The 25,824-nt window shown below is 51.3% G+C and overlaps 1 protein-coding gene across 1 annotated transcript in view; it reads left to right on the forward strand.

The window, feature by feature from the left end:
- POLR1B (RNA polymerase I subunit B) overlaps positions 1-25,824 on the forward strand; it is a 100,654-nt gene that overhangs the window by 43,898 nt on the left and 30,932 nt on the right. Inside the window, exons 11-13 of the mRNA XM_068128407.2 lie at positions 12,193-12,360; positions 13,603-13,759; positions 15,978-16,174. Coding sequence (XP_067984508.2) covers positions 12,193-12,360; positions 13,603-13,759; positions 15,978-16,174 — 522 coding nt within the window. The remainder of the gene's footprint in view (positions 1-12,192; positions 12,361-13,602; positions 13,760-15,977; positions 16,175-25,824) is intronic.

The following is a 25,824-nucleotide window of genomic DNA, read 5'->3' on the forward strand; positions in this document are numbered from 1 at the left end:
GGCATCCCTACAGCCACGTCCTCTGCACCTCCCCATCATCCCCCAGTCCGACTACAGAACTGCAGCCCCCCCAGTGCTCACCCACACTTGACCACACCAAGGTCCAGTCAACAGCCATGCTCCACCAGGAGACCCACCCAGAAGACATGGTCCACACACCTCAGACACGCACAGCACCACGTTGACCCAAAGACCACACAACTGCATCCCCATCATCCCGCGTCCCAAATATCAGCACAGTTGCCCCCGCAACCAGTTGAAAGCTGTGTCTTGCTACCCTATTAATTTCATCACAGCCTCCAACACTTTGGTCTGCACACCTGGATCAATAATGGCGTCACTGTACAGTGTCCACCATTTCTCTTCACAAAATTCACCCTTAAATTGCATCTAACCCACAGATTACCCATGCCAAACATTTTTCACATTTCACTAACCTCACCAAAGAAAGATGCTTTGCCATACACATGCTAGCCGAGCATGGCCCATATGCTCAGCTCGTTCTAGTTTCCCGCACACTCTATTGCTATTGGCCCAGGCCGAGGTGGTGGTCCTCTGTCTGGCACCTGTGGACCTACTGGGGGCCACCTCCTTTCTGGGCTGCGAAGCCTGTCAGGAGGTGGGGGCCCATATGGTTGTCGACAATTCCTCTGACTGTGCCCTCTTCTCCCACATCTAAAACAAGTCCCCAAGAACGGACCCCTCCGGTAGCCAGGCGGAGCACCCCTTTCTCCCGGCCCAGCCCGATAAAAATCAGGCCGTCCCGATGGCAAACCGGGACCAAACTGTAGTGACTCGCTCCCTGCAAATTTGCCCCCGGTCAAATTTGTCAGCTGGCGGCTGATTTCCCCTTAACATTCGCCCTATGTCATCCTCTGGCTTTTCCTGATCCCGCACCTCGGCCTGCCGTACCGTCACAGGTGCCCTCTCCGATGCGCGGTTCGACCTTCTCAAAAAGGTCAGTCTCGCCGCGCATTCCACCGCCCGGTGCACCGTGGGTGGGTCCTGTAACTCCACTAACGTCCACCTCGGGATCAGGAAGAGCCGCCATAAATTTTTCTATCGCCAGCTTGTCCCACGCCTGTGCTGGTAGGTCCCTGTATGCTATCCTCACAGATTGGTATATATCCTGGGCCAGCTCCTGCAACGTCTCGTTAGGCTTTTGCCTGCGATGCAGCAGCTGTGCCCTGACCAGGTCGCACCTTGCGCCTGTCCCGTACCTGTGATTCAAGGCCTCACAGATGGCCTTGCTGGTCAATATTCCCTCTGGGACTACGTTTAACACGTCTGCGGCTGACCCCCGCAGTGTCGCCACCAGATTCCCCATGCGCTCCCGCTCTCCCCAACCATTGAGCTGAGACACGCACTCAAATTGTGTCAGGAAAGCCTCGAGGCTCCCTGATCCGTCAAAATGTACGAGGGGGATTGTTTTTCCAGAGACTCTACTCCCCGATTCCTCTCTGTCCAAATCCAGTCCGGGGCCAAAACACCCCCCCAACTGGGTATTCCGTTTCGGAGCCTCTGGTGTCCAAATGTGGCTCGTGGTGAGGCTCTCCTGGGTCACCTTAATCTGATCCTGAAGATGTTTAACCGACCTACTCACCTCTTCCCTCAGGCTCTCTTGAACCCGACCAACCTCCTCCTTGATGGTATTGTCCCAGGTCTCCAGTCGCTCCTGCATAAAATCGCTCACCCTTTCATTATCCATTTGCGGCCCCCACAGGCCTTTCTCAATTAACCCTTGCTCCTGCTCTTTTATGCGGGTTTCCAACCCTTTCACCTCCTCGGCCAATTTGCCCCCCTGTTGTTTGAGCAGTCCCCATTCCTCACTCTGCTGTCACGTTCTGGCATCCACCCGGCCCCGATAGCTTTCCAGGTCCCCATTTGCTTTATCAATTCGACCCTCCAACGCTTCCCCCTTTCGGACAGCCTGGGTCACGCCCTCCTCTATTTTTGACATTAATTCTGTCCGTATCGATTCACTTGCCACCCCTATGGCTTTTTCCATCTCCCCCCTTCTAGTTTCTACTTTATCCTCCAATTCCCCCAGTCTGCCCGTAATTTGGTTTTGCACACTCCCTTCTATGCCATCAATTCGTTTCCCCAGCTGTTGTGCCATTTCCCCAATTTTTCCTTCCAAATTTTCATCCTTTCCTTCATTTGTTCATTCACTTTTCCCTCCAATCCCTCAATTTTGCTGTCCATCCCTTCGATCTGTTCTTTCAAACCCTCCTTTAATCTATCCATTTGCCCCTCCATGTTTTTGGTTTGGGCATTAATTTTGTTCTCCAATTGCTCGTTCTGAGCATTCATTTCCCCTTTTAATCCATTCATTTGGTCACTCATATCCTTCATTCCTTCCCTACATTCGTTCCCTGGGACTCCATTTTGTTTTTCATTTCTCCCATCTCCTTACTCATTCCCTCAATTTTATTTTCCAACCCACTTTTCATTTCTCCCATATCCTTACTCATTTTGTTTTCCAGCCCATCAATTTTATTACTCTGAGCATCCATTAATTCCTTTTAAAAATTCATTAAGGCCTGGTCGCTCTGGGGGCCGTCCCACTTGTTCCCGGCTCCCCGGTAGGGGAGGGGCATAAGTTGGTGCTCGGGACGAGGGAGGTTCCAAGGCTCACCTCTACATCTAATTCCCCTATTTCCGGCTCACTCCCGACGCTGACGGAAGCCTCGCTGCGTACCTCCATTTCGTCAATCTCCGACATCCGCCTTCCGGAAGATTGTTTCCCGCGCGCGTATTTATTTTAATTCCAGAAACGCAATTTAAATTTGACGAAGACTCGATATCGTGCTCCCTATGCCCAATTGACTATCAGCATTAAATTTCTCCGCCTTGCCTGTAAAAAAATTTGCGTTCGAACGTCGGGCGCAATGTACGCCCGACCGTGTCGATGTCTCGCCGCGGACAAAAAAATTGTCCGACAGGTTCGAATCCTACACTCCTGGCACCAAATGTCGCGCAACCGCGATTAACACCACAGTTGCGGAGGCCGATTGCGAGGCTTTAAACTCCCGAGGCGAAAACTCAATAGCGGATTCCAATCAAACCAAAACCAAAGCGCGCAAGATGGAGGGGAACGGCAAGGGTCCCGCAGCCTTAACTATTAAAATCCAACAGGAAACTGCGTTCAGTTATATCCCTCTCAGGACCAAATTAATAATAACTGTAGGAAAAATCTGATATTTGAGGAAAATGATCCAATGGGAAGGTTATTTACGATTTTATGGAAATTTTTTATGTGACCGTTACATGCAGTGCATTATGGGATGTTGCATATTTGCAACATTGGTCCGATTGGGAATTTTACAATGAATAAAACAGGTCTTATGAAGTTTGAATTTATTAAAAGTGTGGTCATCATATTCAGTGAAACGGTCTTTTACATGTTCAGGACAGTAGTTAAGTCTGTATTATGGATCAATAACATAATAAGAAAGCAAAATCAAAAGTTCAGTCATGCCCTGAAATTTACTTTTTCGTGTGATACTCTAAGTAACAGTTTTTGTCCTTTGTAAAGCACAACAGCACTTTGCACTTTTGGCAGGCCATTTGTGTGTAACCCTTGCTGCACAGCCTGCATCGTCCACGTTTTTCAGCATGGGTAGGAAAGTGATCGAGTCGATCGAGCCTGACATCAGCAGAAGGTGCGACGGTTCTCTGCTGTGGTGGTAGAGGCGGGGTGGGTGGAGGACTTCCATCTTCCAAAGAGGATCTTCCTCTTTTTCTACTGCTCCCGTCAGCGTGTTTCCCTACTTTGATAAGTGCGTCTGCCACTTCGGCGCGGAAGTCGAGAAGTGGCATATACTTCTGCTGTTTCTGGTTGAGGTGACGTCGGTAGAGGAGCCAGCCATTGACCAGAGATAGGTCAATCAAATAGTACAAAATACGCAGTTACCAACGGCGTGGGCGAATACCAATCCGATAAAGTGCCATGAGCATGTCTGCCAAGTCCACCCCACCCATGCTGGCATTGTAGACCTTGACAAGGTGGGGTCTGTCCACCTCAACAAAGTCCTTCTTTACTTTTGACCACCTTCTGCATTTATCCACGGGATCCGGCCCAATGTAGGATGATGTCAGCAATACTGCCTTATTGTCATACCACTTGACAATGGTCAATGCTGTGGTTGTTTCATATTTGACGTCAAACGAGCCACGCCCAGCTTTACCCAGTTCCTTGTCAGTTTTGAGGACACATCCACGCAAGCGGTTGCGGTTTATAGTAGCAACTGCTAGAATCCCCATTTTCTTCAATTCCACAAGTAGTTCAGGTGAAGTAAACCAGTTGTCGAAAAAACACTTGTAGTTCAGTCCTTTTGGTATCTCTGCTAGAAGACGCAGTACTACTTCTCCACCCACACCTAATCCACGTTCATTCGCCACAGTCCCTTTGCCAGTATAGATTTCAAAGTCATAGTTTATTCCACTCACACCTGCCCTAGTGAAAACCTTTATCCCCCATTTGTGCGGCTTGTTTTTTATGTATTGTTTCATGCTACTTCTGCCTTTGAAAGGGATCATTTGTTCGTCGATTGAGTTGTTTTCTTCTGGTTCCACTTTCAAACAGTTTGCACGAACCTTCTCGAGTACTGGACGAACCTTGAACAACGGATCGTAACCAGGGTCACCTTTTTTTTTCAAATTGGTATTGTCGTTCATATGGATATAGGTTCTAAGGTGGTCAAATCTTTTTCTGCTCATAACTCCTGCGACTGCTTCATAACGCGTAGTTTTTCGCCAGTACATGCGATAAGACGGCATATGTACTACAGTCATCATAATGTGCATGCCAATAAATTGCTCCATTTCAGCAGGAGTACTTTTCAGTTCTGGGGCATTCTTCATAACTGCATACAGGTTGGATTGTTCAGCTATAAATTCAAATACAGATTCGTCCATGAAATGGTCAAAATACCACTTTGGACTGGGTATTTCGTCTGGCGGAGGAGAAAATGCGTGTCCCCGGAATGTTGAATCTACATAAGCCTCTGGGGGTTTCCTTTGCCTCCAGATAAATTCTTTGTTGACTCGAGCTGGTACTGGCTGGAGTTCTTCTTCATTATCTTCATTGTCATTGACTCTGACTCGGTGGACTTGATGGATTTAAATATCTAGATGACTCGGATCAGCTCTTGCCATTTGTTCCAATGTTTCATCATCAAGGCTAGCATCTGAGTTGTCTGTTTCGCCATTTTCGTCGAAATCAGGATCAGTATCTTCATCGTCTGGCAAGGATTCATCGTCAGAAATGGCACCATCAGGAAGACAAACCATCTCAATCACCTCATCCGTCGTATATCTTCGTCGGCCAGCCATGATACCAATTATAAAGCCTGCAAGAACAAACAACAATGTCAGAAACACTGCCCGGAATGAATACTCTTGGGTACCGAATTGCCAGGGGGGTTGGAATAAGCGGGGGGGTTGGAAAATTATGCCCTGAATAATAATTTTATAGAGATTATGCCCTGAATAATTCCCTTTTGTAATTAACAAACATAGGGGAAAAGAAAACCACCATATAATACATTGTAATACACAACACATGCAATCCAAAACAATAAACACATGACATCAATTGTTACCTGTATGGGCAAATGTTGCATATTTGCAACATCAAAATACACCAACCCCTAGGAATATGACCAACTGATATTATATTTCTTAACTCACATCTACTTTATCTATACACATTCAAGATTTCTCTTATACAGTATTGCGTTCAATAATGCAGATGATTCTTATGAAACTTACCTGAAACAGAAGCCTACAAAATCACCGATCCGGCAAGTATGGTGGCCGACATATTCAATGTAAGACAGACCAGCCACCTGGCGAGTTGCCTGGAAGCTGTCAGTTGCAATCCTGCAACAAAGTCCCGCACTGGCACCTAAACGTTTAGAAACACTAAAAAAAATGCAAATACTGGCAATTAACTAATTGGCAATTAGCTGTTGCAAATTTGCAACGCCTGCCCGGAAAGGGTTTACAGAAAATAATATAAGGATTTATTAACGGTTCCGAGAACAAAGAAATATGATGCTCTAAACCCCCTATATGGAGTACTCCCACTCGACAGAGTTATTAAACAAACCACAGGGCAGACGACGAAATAAACAAAGAGGGTGTGTGTGTGTGTGTGTGTGTGTGTGTGTGTGTGTGTGTGTGTGTGTGTGTGCGTTCTTAGCTTTGCTCGCTCGGGAGCGTGGCGTGGAGATCGTGCAGGCCTCGGATGGCTAGGCCCTGACACGTGGGCGGGAGGGGTCTCCCCGACGCGACTCGCTCGCCGGCCCCAGTCCTCTCGCCCCGCAACTCTCAAACGCTCGCCCCGTCCGAAGGACCACGGTTTCTGGGGCTGTCGTCTCTGCCCGGCGCTTTGGAGATCGTGAGTGGTTGGCGATGGTACGCAAGAGGCCACGAATACAGCCACCAATGGGACGAACCTCGGCACAACAGCCGCCCACGCAAGCACGCGATCCGATCACAGGGAAGATGGAGGGAACGAAGGCAGGAAAGAACGAGAGGGAAAAAATGTCCAGTGCACTCTATCACGACTGAATCCTCTCAGCTCCCCCAAATGGCGTCTGCTCTGCCTCGTGTCCAACTCTGAAGTCCTCTTCTTCTCCTTCGTGTCGTCACTTCCCTCACGCACCGTCCCGCCCTCTCGTGACGTCCATTCGTCCGCCCTCCCCCATGACGTCAAAAGATCCACCCCCTTCTCATCGTGTCTCAGCAGGGTGTGTCCCAGCCTGCCCGTTTTGGTGGGTGTTGTTTCATTGATGTGAAAGGGAAGGGAATTAATTAATGTAGGTGCGCTAGGGGCATGAATTCCTACTGTCTAGGTGCGGTGCCAAAAGGGACATTGGATTGACCACAGGGGTGGGAAAACACACAAAGTTACCCTTATCACCCTAACTACTTAGCACTTCCTGTCCCCGTACAGGAAATATATACGCAATTATCCCGGCATACGCCTACACATACTAACTTAAAGGTACATAGTGGGTTCTAGCTATCGCGCCATCCCGGAGCATTTTACCTACTCAGATCTACTCTGCTCTACATATTGCTCTACCAAATTCATAACAATATTTTGTTGATTTTTACCCTCTTCCTGCTCACCTCCACCACTCTTGATATCCAAAGAGCTGCAGAGATCACTTTAAGGTTAGAAATGCATTACAATAGTGTCACTTTGTTGTCTTCTGCAAACCTCACCCAATGCATCGTCAAATGGTGACAGTGTAGGAGCTATGCTCCAACGTAAATCGGAAGAATGGACGCGACAAAAAGCTGGAATTCGTCCGAGTTTCTTTATTGTGTCAAATCAACTCGGGTACTCTGAAAAGCCCGTTTATCGGGCAGCAATATATATACACCTTATCCCGGAGCGTTTGCCCGGGAAAGGTGAGAGGGGGCGTGCCCGGGCGTCCTGGACGAGGCCTGGCAAGTCGAGAGCGGGCATGCCTGGGCGTCCTGGACGAGCCCGGCATGGTGATCGCTCCGCGTCCTCGGTAGGTGCAAGGCGATTGTGTATACCCAGCGGTAGCCGCTACACACGTCCCCCCAGAATCGACTTGCACCGGCAGGGTCAATTTAAGGGGGGTCCTGATGACCCGGCCGAAGCGACCTTTGGCGGGTCGTGGGGGGGGGGGGGGTCCGGTGTGGTGGTGGGCGGTCGAGTGGGGGGCACCGTGGACGGGGGGCGGCCTCGCCGCGGCGGAAGGGCCAACCGTGGCGGTTGGTCGATGTCCACGTGCACCGGATTGAGGCGGTCCACCGCAATCCGGTCCGACCTGCCGCCGATGTCGATGACGAACGACTTGTCGTCCCGTCGCAGGACCCGGAAGAGCCCGTCGTACGGCAGCCGGAGTGGCCCCCGATGTGCGTCATGACGCACAAAAACGTACTCCGCTGTGCGAAGCGCTGGGGGGGACGTCGGACTGGGGGTCACCATGGTGGGACGTTGAAACGGGGGCAAACCGTCGGGCGGTCTCCTGGAGGTCAGAGCGCTGGTGAGCTGCGGACCAGGGACTGGTAGCGTCGGGCACGAATTCGCCCGGGACGCGTAGCGCCTGGCCGTAGACAAGCTCGGCGGTGGACGCCCGGAGGTCCTCCTTGGGGGCCGTGCGGAGGCCCAAAAGGACCCACGGCAGCCGGTCGGCCCAACCGCCGTCCTGAAGGCCGGCCATGAGCGCGGCCTTCATGGAGCGGTGGAATCGCTCGCACAACCCGTTGGCTTGGGGGTGGTAGGCCGTAGTACGGTGGAGCTTGACCCCCAGGTTGCGGGCGACCGCGCCCCACAGCTCGGAGGTGAACCGGTCCGCGGTCCGATGAGATGTCCGCCGGTGCGCCGAAGCGGGCGACCCAGGTGGCGATGAAAGCCTGCGCCACGTCGGCGGTGGTGGTGGAGACGAGGGGAACGGCCTCCGGCCACCTGGTGGTCCTGTCCACCATGGTGAGCAGGTGTGTGAAACCCCGTGATGGGGGGAGGGGGCCCACCAGGTCCACGTTGACGTGGTCGAAACGTCGTTCGGGCACGGTGAAAGGTGCCAGCGGGGCCTGGGTGTGTCGGTGGACCTTGGCCTGTTGGCAGGCTGTGCAGGTGCTGGTCCAATCGTGGCCGTCCCGTCGAAGGCCGTGCCAGACGAATCGCGCCGACACCAGCTTCTGGGAAGCTTTCCGGCCCGGGTGGGAAAGGCCGTGGAGGGAGGCGAAGATGCGGCGTTGCCAGGTAACGGGCACGATGGGACGAGGCTGGCCTTGGGAGACGTCGCAGAGCAGGACAGTGTCCGCGAAGGGGATGTCGGCCAGGCGGAGGCCCTTGTCCGCCGCCCGGGGGGCTTGCACCGTGGTGTCGGTGGTTTGGTCCGCCGCCATAAGCGCGAAGTCCACGCCGAGGTGGACCGCGTTCGCGCTGGCCCGAGAAAGACAGTCGGCCACGGCGTTGTCTTTGCCGGCGACGTGCCGGATGTCCGTGGTAAACTCCGACACGGCGGAGAGGTGGCCCTGTTGGCGGGCCGACCACGGCTCCGTGACCTTGGCCATTGCGTAAACCAACGGCTTGTGGTCGACGAACGCCGTGAAGGGTCGGCCCTCCAGGAGGTGGCGGAAATGGCGAACGGCCAGGTGTAGACCGAGAAGCTCACGGTCAAACGTGCTATATTTGAGCTCGTTCGGCCGGAGTTGCCGGCTGAAAAAAGCGAGTGGCTGCCAAACCCCGTTCACCCATTGCTCATGTACGGCGCCCACCGCGTAGTCGGAGGCATCCGTGGTGAGGGCGATGGGAGCGTTGAGCACCGGGTGAGCGAGCAGTGTTGCGTCGGCGAGGGCCCGCTTTGAGCTTTTAAAGGCCGCGTCCATTGCTGCGGACCAGACGACGTCGTGCTTGGCCGGCTTGCCCCGGAGGGCTTCGTAGAGGGGCCGCATGAGTTGAGCAGCGCGGGGCACGAAGCGGTGATAGAAATTCACCATTCCCAGGAATTCCTGCAGGGCCTTTATGGAGCGGGGACGCGGAAACGTGGTGATGGCCTCGACCTTGGTTGGCAGCGGCACGGCCCCGTTCTTGGTGATGTGGTGGCCCAAAAAATCAACGGCCGTCGTGCCGAAGTGGCATTTGGCCGGGTTGACGAGGCCGTGCTCGCTGAGGCGCCCGAACAGTGTTCGGAGGTGGAGGAGGTGCTCGGCCCGGGACGTGCTGGCGACGAGGATGTCGTCCAGGTAAACGAAGAGGAACGGCAGGTCGCGCAGCACGCCGTCCATCAAGCGCTGGAACGCCTGAGCCACGTTGTTGAGGCCAAACGGCATTCGCAGGAATTCGAATAAGCCGAACGGCGTGATGACGGCCGTTTTTGGGACGTCGGCCGCCCTGACAGGTACCTGGTGGTATCCCCGTATTAAATCGATCTTTGAAAAAATGACCAGTCCTGCCAAACGGGCGGAGAAGTCTTGGATGTGCGGGATCGGATACCTGTCGGGGGTGGTAGCGTCGTTAAGGCGGCGGTAGTCGCCACATGGGCACCAGCCGCCCCCTGGTTTTGGGACGATGTGTAGTGGCGGAGCCCACGCGCTATCGGTGCGCCGCACGATGCCGAGGTGTTCCAAAGCGTTGAACTCGGCTTTGGCCACGGCGAGCTTGGCTGGGTCGTGGTGGCGGGCTCTGGCGTAGACCGGCGGGCCCGTGGTTGGTATGTGGTGCTCGATCCCATGTCGTACTGCGACGGCCGAAAACGTCGGCCGCGTGAGGCCCGGGAACTCCGTGAGCAGGCGAGCAAACTCGTTCGCCGCCCGGAGGGCGCATGCCAGTTCGGTCGGAGCGGAGCTGCTCAATGTGCATGCCAGGGAGCTGAAGGTCTCAGCGTTGATGAGGCGACGCCGTTGGATGTCCACCAGCAGTCCGTGTGCGCAGAGGAGGTCGGCGCCTAGCAGAGCCATGGGCACGCTTGCGGTTACAAAAGTCCAATTAAAGCGTTAGCCGCCGAAGCAGAGGGTGACGTTGCGCGGGCCGAAGGTGCGGATGGCCGATCCGTTGGCCGCAACCAAGGAGGGGCCGCAAACCGCGGACTGCCTGTCCTGATCGGAGGCGGGTATGACGCTCAGTTGGGCGCCGGTGTCACACAGGAAGCGCCGTCCGGACGCTTTGTCCGTGATGAAAAGTAAGTTGCCCGTGTGGCCGGCGCTCATGGCTGGTAATGAACGCCGGCCCGGCCGTTTCCCGGCTTGCCGAAGGTGCACGGGGGTCGGCATGTCCGGGCCTTCTGTCCGAACCTGGCATGATAATAACACCACGCCTGGTCAGGTGGAGGCCCCGGTCGTCGTGCTGGAGGTGGTCGGCGCGGCGTAGCGGCCGCCAATTGCGTCGGCAGTTCGGACATCGACTGTGCCGGGTGCTCGGGCGCCATGGGCGTTGCTTCGGACGGCGGTGGGCTCCAGGTCGCTGCTCCAATGCGTTGGCCTGCCGCGGAGATCTTGTCGGCTTCCCTGGCGAGGGCGCGGGGACCCGTGATCGTCGTGCTTGCCAGGGCGAGGCGTACCGGGCTAGGCAGCTGACGGAGGAACAGCTCCCGGAACAGGAATGCCGGAGAGTGCTCGCCGAGCAGCGAAAGCATGTAGTCCATTCGCTCGGATGGGCGCGTGTCGCCGAGCTCGGGCAGGTCAAGCAGGCGCCGTGCGCGTTCCGCTGATGAGAGGGCGAAAGCGTCGAGGAGGACCTTTTTAATCGCGTCGTATTTGTCAGCGGCTGGCGGGCTCTCGAGGAGGCTCAGGGCACGGGCCGCGGTGGCTGAGCCGAATGCCGCTACCACATGGTGGAAGCGGGTGTCGTCGGCCGTGATGCCTCGCAGGGCGAACAGGGAGTCCGCCTGGGCGAACCAAACCGCCGCGTGAGCCTCCCAGAAGGTAGGCAGTTTGAGGGCAACTGCCGTGTCCATGTCGGGTCACCAATGTAGGAGCTACGCTCCACGTAAATCGGAAGAATGGACGCGACAAAAAGCTGGAATTCGTCCGAGTTTCTTTATTGTGTCAAATCAACTCGGGTACTCTGAAAAGCCCGTTTATCCGGCAGCAATATATATACACATTATCCCGGAGCGTTTGCCCGGGAAAGGCGAGAGGGGGCGTGCCCGGGCGTCCTGGACGAGGCCTGGCAAGTCGAGAGCGGCATGCCCGGGCGTGTCTGGACATGCCCGGGCGTCCCGGACGAGGCCTGGCAAGTCGAGAGCGGGCATGCCCGGGCGTCCTGGACGAGCCCGGCATGGTGATCGCTCCGCGTCCTCGGTAGGTGCAAGGCGATTGTGTATACCCAGCGGTAGCCGCTACAACAGTAATATTACCCGAAGCTTGTGTTAATGTCACCTTCACCTTAGGCTTCATGATGGCGTAACGGTTCAGGTGATTGGCAATTAGGATATTGAGGTCCTGGTTTCAGGCCCTGCTTATGCCAAAATAACACCTGGTGGGTTGACTCGGCCTGTCATCCTGCCGAGGTTAGTAAAATGAGTACCACCTCGCTGGGAGTGAGCCAGTCGAGTATCCTGTGTCGGAGGGGCCACCTGTCCAGGATTGTAACCACCTGCCAATGAAACGGGCCCTGTAGCTGTATGTGCCCAACGGCACGAGGAGGGTCATAGTCATCCACACCTTATCCCGACTTTCCTGGCGTGCATTTTGCAGGTTCGTGGAGAAAAAGTTCCCAGCTGGATGGAGATTGTTCTCGTGCCGATGCTGGATGAGCCAGGCCTTTATCCTGCACTTTACCTGTTCACCAACCCTGGAAGGTTGTTACGGCCTGTGTGGAACCTGGCGCTCGATACTCCAGAACTTATTGGCACCTTTGAGCAGGTCTTGAAGCTTTCGTCTTAGAGGTGTCCTTGTGGAGTTTATTTTCAATGCAAGTTGCAGCGAGTGTTCATTATAATGAGTAAATTAATTGTTTTATTTATTTATTTTGTGTGTCTCTTAAGTTCCCTGTTTGCCTCCTTGTTATTTGGTAATTGTAATCTTGCATGTGGATCACAAGTTTGAATTTCATTTGTGTGTGTGTGTGTGTGTGTGTGTGTGTGTGTGTGTGTGTGTGTGTGTGTGTGTGTGTGTGTGTGTGTGTGTGTGTGTGTGTGTGTGTGTGTGTGTGTGTGTGTGTGTGTGTGTGTGTCGAGAGATATGTGTGTGTATATATATATATATATATATATATATATATATATATATATATATATATATATATATATATATATATATATACAGTCACGTGAAAAAGTAAGTAAACCCCATGTAAAGTTTTGACTTTTTCAACATACAGCTATTTGATCTTCATTTCTACAATATTGATAGATAAAGGTGATATAATATAACAAATATCATGAAACATTTACATTTTGTAATCCATTGTATAATTTAAATAAACATAAATGCAAATTTGGCATGTGGAAAAAGTAAGTACTTCCGTTGAATTTGGGGACGACTAAGAAGAAGACCTTTGTTGGTCGAAAGCTTGTCGAAAATGAAAGATCGACGTCCTGAAGCTACGTCCGCGTCTGATTTAATCTCCCGATTATTTATTTAATGCAAATGAGACGCCCTGCTCGTACTGTGGAGTTTCTACTATTTCTCACAGTTATATATATATATATATTTCCCCATATCCCTCCCTCATTTAGGGATAAATGAGTGGCAGTTCATTATTTATTTATTTTTTAATAGGTTGCATTTTATTGTCACTTTCGCATTTTCCTGAAGGCATTAAAATCGACCACAAGGGATGGACGAGACAAAGTGGGTTTGGCAAATTATCCCATTGCCCTGAAGGTCATTAGTGAGATAGCTTGTCTTTTTATCATAAACAATCTGTCAGTGACATGATAATTCTCCCCAAGACTAGCTTGGTTTTCTAGATACTTAGAACCCAAATCCCGAACACCACTACCTTCAGCAGAATTTGAACCCACAATGTCTGGGATGCTAGTCCAGAGTCCGCACCACAGCCATCATACCCATGTGTAAAACGTGTTTGAAATGTTTGATGTTCGTACGCACCCTTGGTTACTGGATCTGGGATGCAACAAAGCATGAATGTATTGTGATCAGGTATACTTGGATGTGGCGGTGCGCGCGCAAGAGGTGATTCCAGGGTTGAGCACCCACCAAGAGCTCTACCCCCACGCAATGCTCAGCATCATCGCAAACTTCATTCCGTTCTCGGACCATAACCAGAGCCCGAGAAACATGTACGAGTGTCAGATGGGTATGCTGTCAGTTGCTCTCGTTTTATTTTACTCTCTATGCACCATCTACATGCAACCCCGGTATCCTGTAACTCGGATTTGAGTTGTGTTTGAATTACAGCAGAAGTGGCTTTAGAGCTTTATCATGTGGATAGTTGATCGAAATACCCAGGCACACTTTAGGGTAATCTACATATTACGCACCGACTGAGGAGGGTAATCTTATTTCTTTTTACTACATGGTCTAGACTCGTGGAAAAGCTTTGACATAGAACAAATCATGACACAACATAAGAAAGGGAACAGTAGGCGCAAGGGGAAATGCCAATAGCAGGGCAGTGGGAGAAAATAGACTGAGACATACAAACAAGGGAAGCAGGTAACAATGACGGGTAAGGGAGAACGCACAGTGTGGACGAGATGGATACACAAGCAAAATGTTTGGGAGGGGTTGGTGGTAGTGTAACAAGTGTAGAAAAGATAATGATTTTGGTGGGGGATGACGATAGGGTGGTGAACAGCTGTCTTGAAGACCTGGAGGGATGAATGACATTGAAGAGTGTATGGAATGTGGTTCCACAGGTGGGGAAAAAGAGGAATAAATGAATGGTGGTGAGCAGTGCTTCTGGATTTAGGCAGTTTAACTAGGAGGGGGTTGCTGCTGGACTGCGGGCGTCTTGCAGATACTTGATGGGGACAAAGGATGGAGAGGGCAGAGGATACAGGTCTTGACAAGGCACCATCAGCTTTTAGAGGAGGGACACAAGTTTGAAACCTCATTCTTGAGATTGTACAGATGTTTTTTGGCTGTCGACAGAGTAGACACACTTATTGTGAGCTTTGTGGAATGATCTGAGGTTGTCTTCAGTTGGATTTGCCTTCCAAGAGGGGAATGCAAGTTGTTTTAAAGCAACTGCCTCGATTCAGAGTACCAAGAGTGGGAGGATGTGTGAGATCATTGAAGAGATGGGATGAATCTGTGCATTAGAGAGAGCAGGTTTCTGTGGAAGAATTCCCAGACTTAATTAATATCAGCGGCAGCGGATATGGGAGACAAGTCCTGATTTGTAAATAAACAAATAAATGTTTTAACTACGAATGCGCGAAACGAGAATGTAGAAGCAGGTCACTGTTATGAACCGCGAATATGCGGGATCCTCGAATGTTGGGACCGCGAATGTCGAGGTCCGACTGTACTTTAAACTTATATAGAAGTTAGCTATTTAACCTCTCTCCGTATCTGCGTGTGTGGCCGTCCCTCCATCTCTACATATGTGGCTGTCCCTCCGTCTCTGCATGTGTGGCCATCTCTGCTTGTGTGGCCGTCCCTCCGTCTCTGCGTGTGTGGCTGTCCCTCCATCTCTGCGTGTGTGGCCGTCCCTCCGTCTCTGCGTGTGTGGCCGTCCCTCCGTCTCTGCGTGTGTGGCCGTCCCTCCGTCGTCTGCATGTGTGTCCGTCCCTCCGTCTCTGCGTGTGTGGCCGTCCCTCCGTCTCTGCGTGTGTGGCCGTCCCTCCGTCTCTGCGTGTGTGGCCGTCCCTCTGTCTCTGCGTGTGTGGCCGTCCCTCCGTCTCTGCGTGTGTGACCGTCCCTCCGTCTCTGCGTGTGTGGCCGTCCCTCCGTCTCTGCGTGTGTGGCCGTCCCTCCGTCTCTGCGTGTGTGGCCGTCCCTCCGTCTCTGCGTGTGTGGCCGTCCCTCCGTCTCTGCGTGTGTGGCCGTCCCTCCGTCTCTGCGTGTGTGGCCGTCCCTCCGTCTCTGCGTGTGTGGCCGTCCCTCCGTCTCTGCATGTGTGGCCGTCCCTCCATCTCTGCGTGTGTGGCCGTCCCTCCGTCTCTGCATGTGTGGCCGTCCCTCCGTCTCTGCTTGTGTGGCCGTCCCTCTGTCTCTGCGTGTGTGGCCGTCCCTCCATCTCTGCGTGTGTGGCCATCCCTCCGTCTCTGCATGTGTGGCCGTCCCTCCGTCTCTGCTTGTGTGGCCGTCCCTCCGTCTCTGCGTGTGTGGCCGTTCCTCCGTCTCTGCGTGTGTGTCCGTCTCTCTGTCTTTCTTTCTCTCACTCTCTCTCTCACTCCCTCTTACTCTCTGTCTCTCTTACTCTCCGTCTCACTCCCACTCTCTCTCTCTGTTTCTCCCTCTCTGTCTTTCCCTGTCTGTCTTTCTCTGTCAGTCTGTCTCCGTCTCTCACGCATGAGGACAACTTCAATCTTCTCCCCCCCATCCCCTTTCCCTTGTTGGTCACATAGGTAAGCAGACGATGGGAATGCCTTTGCACACCTTCCGTGACCGCACTGATAACAAACTGTACCGGCTGCAGACACCACAAAGCCCCCTGGTGCGCCCATACACATACGATCACTATGGCATGGACGAGTACCCCCTCGGCACCAATGCTGTCGTTGCCGTCATATCTTACACAGGGTATGACATGGAGGATGCTATGGTGAGTATTGTTTCGTCTCTCCTCCAGCATGCATTAATCTACATGTTTTACGACCAACATTGTGCTGTTGATTTTCTTAGATGTTTTTTGCACATGGGGAAGAAATGAATTTTTTTACATCAGGACGAGGTTAGAGAAAGGATTTTAAATTTTTTTGGGGACCAAATTAGAGAAATTTGGGGATTTGGGAATTTTGGGGATTTTGGGGAAATTTTAATTTTGGGGCCGATGGGACCGATCCACAGATGGGTTCCAACAATTACATTACAATGATACATCTTTATTAACTTTATAAATTGTACATCAAACATCTTTATGCTTCATGTCATACATCATTGAAATGAATAAAGTGAAATGTAATAGAGAGATAAAGATTTAAAAAGTTGTGTGAATCGTCTCCAATCGCCGGCGGTCTTATTGCAGTCTTGCGGACGTCGGAGTACACCGCCACCCGGCCCCAATGCAGTCGCCGCGATCCGCCATCGGTCGTAATCTAGCCGCCAGACTGTCGCCACGCTGCCGCCGTGCATCCGCAATGCAGTCGTCGTCGATCTTCGACAGTCGCCATCCCACTCGGGGCGTCGTCGCAATGCAGGCGCAATGTGGCCGCCTGCAGTCGCCATACTGCCGCCTGACCATATTTGACCGCCCGACATCGCCAGTAGTCGCCGAAAAATCTTGATCGCCGGCAGTCGCCGGTAGTCGCCAAAATATCCGCCTATGTGTGACCTAGGCATTAGGCTTGTAAAACTACTTTTTGAAGAAGTGTGTCTCTTCAAAAAGTATTTCACTCTGGATATGCCAATGTTTTTGTGGAAATGCCATTGTGTTATTCTCTCCAGTCTGCCAAGATGGCAGCCATCTTGTGCTCTCTCTTGTACCCCCACATGAGCATATTATGCTCTTTATAACCTTCCTCTCTATGTGTCATTCACAATTGCCTATATCTACGAAAAGTATATTTTGTTCACAAAACTTTGCTTATTTGCAACAGTACATCAGATCGTGAAATTTTACGCCGCAAAATCAGAGTCGAACTAGAACGGCACTCGGTAGAGCGCATACCTCCGCCAGGCTGAACAGTTTGCATTTTGTATCTCACTGATGGACCAGACCTGGATTCGGACCTGAACCAAAATCTAATCTGCTTGTTCTTGTCACCTAACCAACTCGTCCACCTAGTTTTGTCATAATCTGCCCACTGGTTTTAGAAATTTCATGCTATATATCATTTTGTATCCCCATCACTCAATGGTGAAGAATCACTTGAAAAATTAAATAATTATCGTATCCAGATCTGTATTCGAATCTTCACCAAAATTGAATCAATTCTTCCTTGTCACACACCAAACCTCTCCACCAAGTTTCGTCTGAATCCGTCGACAACTTTTTGGGATATCCTGTTTACAGACAGACAGCCAAACAGTCAGGTGAAAACACAACCTCCAGCTACCTTCAGTGGCGAAGCTCATAAAACTAAAAATTACAAATCCAGTTCTGTAAATATGTGTTGTAGTACAGCAAGTCACCGATTTACTTCGTGGGTTTTTTTCCGTGTAGTGGGTTTACAATTTTCACATCTACATCATGTTTGTTATAAATTTGGGGGAGGTGGATGAGTTGCTTGGGAAAACAATTTGGTCACCTTAACTTAAATTTGGTCAAAGAGGAATACACAGATTTAAAAAAAAAAACATGACTTTCAGGTACACCTAATACATATTAAACATGCTAAATAGCCCAGCAGATATGTGAAAAAATTGTGCTTTTGGTGATACAAGCATGAAATTTTGAACACTGATAGAGCATACTACTAGGAAGATTTTTGGATATAGGGGCATTCAAATCTTTTCCTAGGGACAAAATGGCGGCCATTTTAAAAATGGCCGTTTACGGATAATAAGATACACAGTACCGATGTCTATAAAACTAGATTTACTTATTGCTCAAGCACACCTATGATGTTTTTTCACGTAAACAGGTTGTAAGATCATAATTAAATGTCAACAAACTCACATAACATTTATTTGGTCCTTATTCTTTACAAAAATAATTACTTTTTGAGCTATTTTGAGCAAACTCCAGAAACACAATGGAAATGAAGTGAAAATGCCACATTAACGCTGTGGAAGTGACTTTCACTATAAAACAGTCTACAAAACAGTCTTCCACATGTTTGTGTATATGTAACAGGTGTGTTATTCCTCCTGTATACTATCGTGTGCACTCCCCTGCACAGTGACACAGAGCTGAGCACTGGAGTGCGGCCTTAACACACTTGCACTGTTTCCTGCAACCCTTCTTGCATCCACATCTAATCAATTGTCGGCATGCCTCAGTTGCCTCTGTGAGGGTTGTCCAATATATCCCCCAGCCGTTATTACTCTGTTTCCAACCCCATTCACTTGGCGATGGGAGCTCAGGTGCGCAAATCATCATCTGGCCCCAACAAAAGCCGGCTTGGTAGGCAGCTCTCTTGATGTGTTGTCTGAGGGCTTCTTGCGTTGGTGGGATAGCCTCTATTGATCTACCAGTCTGGGTGAAGAGATGCTTGCAGGCATCGTTAACATGTTCCTGGCTGCTTGTTCGATCGTAGAGCAGAACAACAAAACGCTCCAGTGGATCCATGTTGTCATTTGCAGTTGAAATGGTTGGTGTGGCAGCCAGTGCGCAGAAAGCTGAGGTGACCTCATCATAGGCTTTCCATGTTTCCCATGCTGTTTTCTTCCCCCTTCCGCCGAAGCAGGACACGGTGTCACACCCAGTGAAGGCGTGGAAGAATGGCAACCCTCGGCACTTGTTTGGTCCCAGTGCCACAGCCATCTCGTGAGCTGCCAAGTGCCTGAAATTCTTCCCTGTGCCAAAAGCAACCCAGAGTTCATCGATGTCAAGATATCCCGTTGCTGCCACTGCAAGGATCAAAACATCTGTGTCCACTGTGCGGATTGACACCTTGGTATAGCCCTGTCTGACTGCATCTTGGACATGGAGTAGTATCCTTGTATCTGCCTCCTCGTGACTACACGGGGAAAGACCAGTAACATCTCGTGGCTGTGTACAAAAAACTTCTTTGTGGTTTGTGGTGACGATTTGCTTGTCAGTCTCAATGTTTGCTATCCTCGTTGCTAGAAAGTCAAACAACTCCACCTTGTTCTCGTCTATGCGAAGGAAGGCCTGCCAGTTTCGAGGGATGGAACTAGATGGCTCAACTCGTCTCCTGGTGCCTTTACCCCTCGTCTTCCTGGTGTCGGCTTTCAAACTGTCTGGGAAATATTCATCCCAGATAATATCAACCCTGCTCTTATTTTGTATCTGAGATGTGATGTATGGCAAGAATACTAGTGATGCATACTCAGAGAAGGTCTTCACATTACGAGGTGCCAGCATGTTCACGATGGCTGCTCCATCCAGGATCATGACTTCAACAGGGGGGCTTACATCATCATTTTCCCGTGAGGTGATCAGATCTTCTAAGCACCCAACCAGATCAGACTTGGTTCCAAGCCGGATTTTGCCCATTTGTGACAATGCAGGGGGACAAGCTTGGTTTTCATGTGCAAAGAATTCATCAAGATCTCCATTCCGTGTCTGGGATGCAATAAACAGCCTGGAGAACAGAACGCAGTCATTCTTCAGAGATACCACCTTCAACTCTGTTCTTGACTTCTCTCTGACTGGGGGTCGGCTGAAGAGAGGGAGATTGTTTCTTTTTATTGGGTCAGTGATAGGCTTTGTCTGATGTACAAGCCTCTCGTTCACATATGTGTCATACTGTTCTTTTCCCAGCTTCTCGATCTGGTAAAGGGTGTTGATGACTGCTGGGTCTGCCAGGTCTCTGCTGTCTAGCACCAAGAGATCTTTGCTGTCGTCACAGAATGGGTTCCCCATCTCTCCTATGACACGGGTGAGTGCTCTCACATCTCGAGCAAAGGCTACCTGCGTGTGCTTTGTCTGTTCATGGTGTTTTAGTTCAGTTTTCCTAGTTCTTTTTTCTGTTGTGGCCTCGAACTTATAGATCAGTTTGGCCATCTCTGGACCAGACACCATCCATCGGCGCAAAGCTGCAGCATTCTCCGTAAGACCTACAGCCCCTCCATCACCTTTCACCAATGCATTATTTTGCTCGTGTGCCTGGTCTAAGGCTATGGCAGAGAATGCACGTGTAGTCTTCTTCATGGTGAAGTTTCCTGCCAGAAACTGTGCGTATACAGTTGGATGCTTTGTTGCAAGTGTCACCATGTCGCGCAAGTGAACTGGGATCCACCTGGCATAGTTTGTATGTCCCAAGGCGAAGAACCATGGTACAAGCTTGGTCAGAGCATCAGTGTACAGTTGGAAGTTTCCTTCATGGACGGATCTCACATAGATCAGGACTGCCAGTTCTAGCTGCATAATTAGGAACCAGAACTGAAACTGTGGACTTGCATTGGCTTGTTCACCGCACCAGTCATCTAGTGGTATCGTATCCTGTCCCTCATCTAGTCCACTGGTGTACTGGCTGTAGGCTTCCTTCAGGAGAAGATAGAGAGTACTGGCTGTGACTTGGTGTGCTCGTCGTGTGCGTGTCACATGGGTCACTTTCAGGAAGGAATCAGCAGTACCACTTGTAGCAACCCCTGCAAGCATCAGAACGCCTGTCCACCCACTGCTATCCAGAAGGTCACCGAGGGTTTTCCATGCTGCCATCTCAATATGGAGTCCACCAAAGACCATGACGAAGTGATCTTCTCCGTGTGTTTCTGGCCATCTCCATTGGATCTGTTTGGCAAGTGTGTACAGTGGCTGATCAAGTGTGATTACAGGGATCTGACCTGGATTCAGAATATCGATTGCTTTCTTGATGACATCCATGGAGTGACGAATCATTGCCACAGATTTTGCCTGGTCATAGAAGAGAGGCAGCAATGAAGTTAAGGCCACACTACACTCTGGTTCTTCTGGAATAGACTGCTTGCTGGCATGGTATCCAGCCCATGATACTGTCTCGTCTCCCTTAAGTGGTGTGTCAGATAGCACTGTCTTCTCCATCTGCTCCAGCCACCTGTCAAAATGCAAGATAATGAACACAATTAAGAACAAACAAGTCCACACAAGTTAACAAGTCTTGGTTATTTAGGTACACATATAACTGTCCACAGTTCAAACACAATAATCAGTTACCTGTACTCAATCTGCATTGCTTCAGGGATGAGTTGGCAGTTGCTTTTGTTGGGACCCGCTAGCTTGGGTACAGGTGGGTCACATTTACCCAGAACAACAGGAGGTACGATGGTGTATGACTGTGGCAGGTGTGCATCTGTTGTTGATGTGTCATCTGGGTTTACCCGTTGAACTCCACGGCTATCGCTATTTGGGTGCTGGAAAAGTGAAATGCCAGTGCCATGGAAGGAGTCGTGGGCACTTGTTGAACTGGGGTTATGATCAATGTTATCCACTGCCCCAGTTGTGAAGAGGTCACTTTTTAGCTCAGGGGGGCAAACTGTACCCTCATTTTGGAAGAAACGGCAGATTCTGTTCCCCAAGTCCGTGGAGATGCTAAGCACCCTGTCATAGGAGATCGAGAGACCCAGGTTGAACATAGTATCAACCAGGTCTCTTTTTCGAGTCTTTGTGTGGATAAGGGTGCCCAGGTACACAGGCAGGGGAGTCTCCCGATTGTGACTGTGCCTCGTGGACGTGGTAGTACTGCTACTCTCTCTGCGGCGTGAGTAACTGTTGAACATAAGGAGTTGTGAGATTGTGAGAGTAGGTGTTGATACCGACGAGTGGCTTGACTGCTCTTGGATGTTAGGACCATTCAAGATCATAGAAACTAGTGATACAAGCGAATTAGGTACCGAATGTTCTTGGCAGTGGGCTTCAAATGAACCACTAAATGTTGAGTTCATTTTCAACATGTCTCTACGAACTATATTTGCGGCTCTAGCAAGACAAACTCCATCACTGTCAGTGTCGTGATCACATGCCTTCTGAAGGGCTGAGCCAACATCCTGGTTGAAAGCAAGCAGAATATCTCGACCGGACATGTGCTCCTCTAGGTCTGGAAAATATGTCATGATTCGATCTTTGAGTTTGGTGGAGTGGACACGCCTGGTCAAGACTGTTCCAAGCTGTTCCAGCCTGGTGGTGTATAGTCTTGCTAGGTCTACCAGCTTGAACACTGGTGTCACAAGAGCATCTGTGCGGGCATCATCGATGTAGGACACTAGCTCTCCAAGTGCTATACCGTGATTGATATCATCTTGTTCATTCAGTGTTGTGCTTGTGGCCCTTGCTTTGTTATAAAGTGACACCAGACACTTCACGTGGTACTGTGTGCATCTTGTGCTATAAGGTCACCTGCACTCAGTTTAGCAAGAAGTGCCTGATCTCCTAGTTTCAGGGCAGCTGTCCTGACATGTTTATCGAGGTCGAAGGTGGAAGCTTTTCGCAGAGAATTAGTACCCGCTGGTTTGTCACAAAAGAAACACTTTTCAGGCTGTGGCTGTGTGTGGTCTACATGTACTCTGTGACGGGTGTACTTTATTGAGACACTTGCGGTTTCTTCACTAGACGTTTCTCTTTTTTGTGCCCGATGCAGTTCAGTTTTGTTGTATTTCAGTCTGCATGAATCATGCCACTTAGCCTTGTGGCTCTGGAAGGTTGACTGGATACCTTCACCATCGTCCAGGCGGGACAGTTCTAGAGATTTTGGCAGGCAGCCCATCTGGCTGAAGGTGAGGAGATAATCTGCAAGAGTTTGGTATCCGGACCCTGTGGTTCGCTTGGAATCAGCTGGACAGGCAAGGGCCTCATCGGTGACCTCCTGACATAACACACACTTCTCCCAATCTGTCAGATAAGGCATGTTTGTTCCAGATGTACTAGGGCTTTGGGGGTCTAATAGCTTGAAATTTTTGTTGGCCATTGTCAATTAAGCATTATCCACCACCACCATCCAATCAATATACAAATTGGGAACCAAATCTAGGTAGCTACTACAGTCAATGAGCGAAGGTGCAGTGCAGTCGAGTTATCATCTGAAAAAGAAATACATACATTATTATCATAAATATAGTAATTCGCTTTCGTAACTTTTCACTAGCCTTGCATTGTTCCTTATAGTCACCTAGTCTATGATAGGAAAGTTCATAAAGCTACATCAAAGTTGTTCATATAAAGGTATTGAACCAAAATTACACCCAGGAGAAATCAGATAGTCATGCAAAGTTAAATAATTAAACCGCTAGACCAGTCCTGTCTATTGCAATGGTAAACCATTTGTTCTGCCCCTTATAGGCCACCGTAGATTCCAATTTTGAACCCAGTATGAAGGTATTGCATAGCATGTACATGACAATTTATAATATGCTCATTACATTGTGTTTCAATAGCAGCACAAATGACAAGTCTGAAATAATAGGTAAATATGTCCTTCTTAGCCGCCATTTTGTAAAATGGCCGCCATTTTGGGCCAAGGAGAAATCTGGAATGCCCCTACATCCAAATTTCACTGTAAGGGTATGCCCTAACTGTGTGCCAAGTTTCATGCTTGTATCATCAAAGGCACAATTCTACCACAATTCTTCACATATCTGCCGGACTAAAAGTACATACTTGATTACACTTCACGACATGGCAGAACATGTGAGATTGGGAGATAAAGCGACGCGGCATATATTGAGCGTTTCTCCACTAGTGGGAAACGCAATGTTGTCGCTTCTGCACTGGCAGACGTTGCACTACTGTACTTAAACATTTCGCAAGGTGCACCACAGTATACTGTACTGTAGCGGTTACCGCTGGATGCACACAATCGCCTTGCACCGGCCAGAACACGGCCAGACGCGCCTCTCCCGGGCATGCCCGGACTCACTGTTCCCGGGCACGCCCGAACCTCCCGGGCACGCCCGGTCTCGTCTTTCCAGTGCTCGTCCAGAGCGCCAGGGCACGCCCAGCCTCGACTTGCCAGGCCGCAGCCAAACACGCCCGGGCAGGTCCAGACTCGCCTTTCCAAGGCTCGCCCTTGACACCCGGGCATGCCCGGTATAGCTTTTGCCGGGCAAACTTCCCGACATAAATGTGTATATATATTGCTGCCCGATAAACGGGCTTTTGTCAGAATACCTGAGCTGTTTTGTTTCAATAAAGCAACTCGGACGAATTCCGTCTTTGGTCGCGTCACTTCTTTCGACTCGCGTTGGAGCGCCGCTCCTTCACTGGTGACCTACCGACATGGACACGGCAGTGACTCTTAAACTGCCTTCCTTCTGGGAGGCTCACGCGGCTGTTTGGTTCGCCCAGGCGGACTCCCAGTTCGCCCTGCGAGGCATCACCGCGGACGACACCCGCTTCCACCACGTCGTGGCAGCGCTCGGTTCCGCCACCGTGGCCCGCGCCCTGAGCCTCCTCGAGCACCCGCCGGCTGCCGACAAGTATGACGCGCTGAAGACGCTCCTCCTCGACGCTTTCGCCCTCTCACCGGCGGCATGCGCACGGCGCCTGCTCGACCTGCCCGAGCTCGGCGACACGCGCCCGTCCGAGCGCATGGACTATATGCTCTCGTTGCTCGGTGAGCACTCTCCGGATTTTCTGTTCCACGAGTTGTTCCTTCGCCAGCTGCCTCACCCGGTACGCCTCGCCCTGGCTGGCACGTCGATCACCGATCCCCGCGCCCTCACCAGGGAAGCCGATAAGATCTCCTCAGCGGGGCCAACACATCGGCGTGGCTACCTGGAGCCTGCCGCCGTCCGAGACGACGCCCGAGTGCCCTGCGCGGTTGGAGGCCGAACTGCCGGTGAAACTGGCGGCCGCCACGCCGCACCGACTGCTTCCGACACGACGGCCGGGGCCTCCACCTGACCAGGCGTGGTGTTATTACCACGCCAGGTTCGGACACAAGGCTCGGACGTGCCGACCCCCGTGCACTTTCGGCAAGTCGGGAAACGGCCGGGCCGGCGTTCATTCCCAGCCATGAGCGCCGGCCACTCGGGCAACTTGATTTTTATTCGGGACAAAGCGTCCGGGCGGCGTTTCCTTTGTGACTCCGGCGCCCAACTGAGCGTCATACCCGCCTCCGAGCAGGACAGGCGGGACGCCGTTTGCGGCCCCTCTTTGGTCGCTGCTAATGGCTCGGCCATACGCACTTTCGGCCCGCGCAACGTCACCCTCTGCTTCGGCAGCCAGCGCTTTCAGTGGACCTTTGTGACCGCCTGCGTCCCCATGGCAAACGTCGTCGCCTTGTCAACGCCGAGACCTTCAGCTCCCTGGCGTGCACGATGAGCAGCTCCGCGCCGACCGAACTGGCGTGCGCCCTCCCGACGGCGAACGAGTTCGCTCGCCTGCTCGCGGAATTCCCGGCCCTCACACGGCCGACGTTTTCGGCCGTCGCAGTGCGGCATGGGATCGAGCACCACATACCCACTACGGGCCCGCCGGTCTACGCCAGGGCCCGCCGCCTCGACCCGGCCAAGCTCGCCGTGGCAAAGGCCGAGTTTGACGCGTTGGAGCACCTCGGCATCGTGCGGCGCTCCAATAGCGCGTGGGCCTCACCACTGCACATCGTGCCAAAGCCGGGGAGCGGATGGCGCCCCTGTGGCGACTACCGCCGCCTCAACGACGCTACCACCCCCGACATGTACCCGATCCCGCACATCCAGGACTTTTCCGCC

The sequence above is a fragment of the Myxine glutinosa genome, chromosome 9 (assembly GCF_964187855.1).
Source record: "Myxine glutinosa chromosome 9, kmMyxGlut1.1, whole genome shotgun sequence".
In the NCBI taxonomy this organism is placed as follows: Eukaryota; Metazoa; Chordata; class Myxini; order Myxiniformes; family Myxinidae; genus Myxine; species Myxine glutinosa.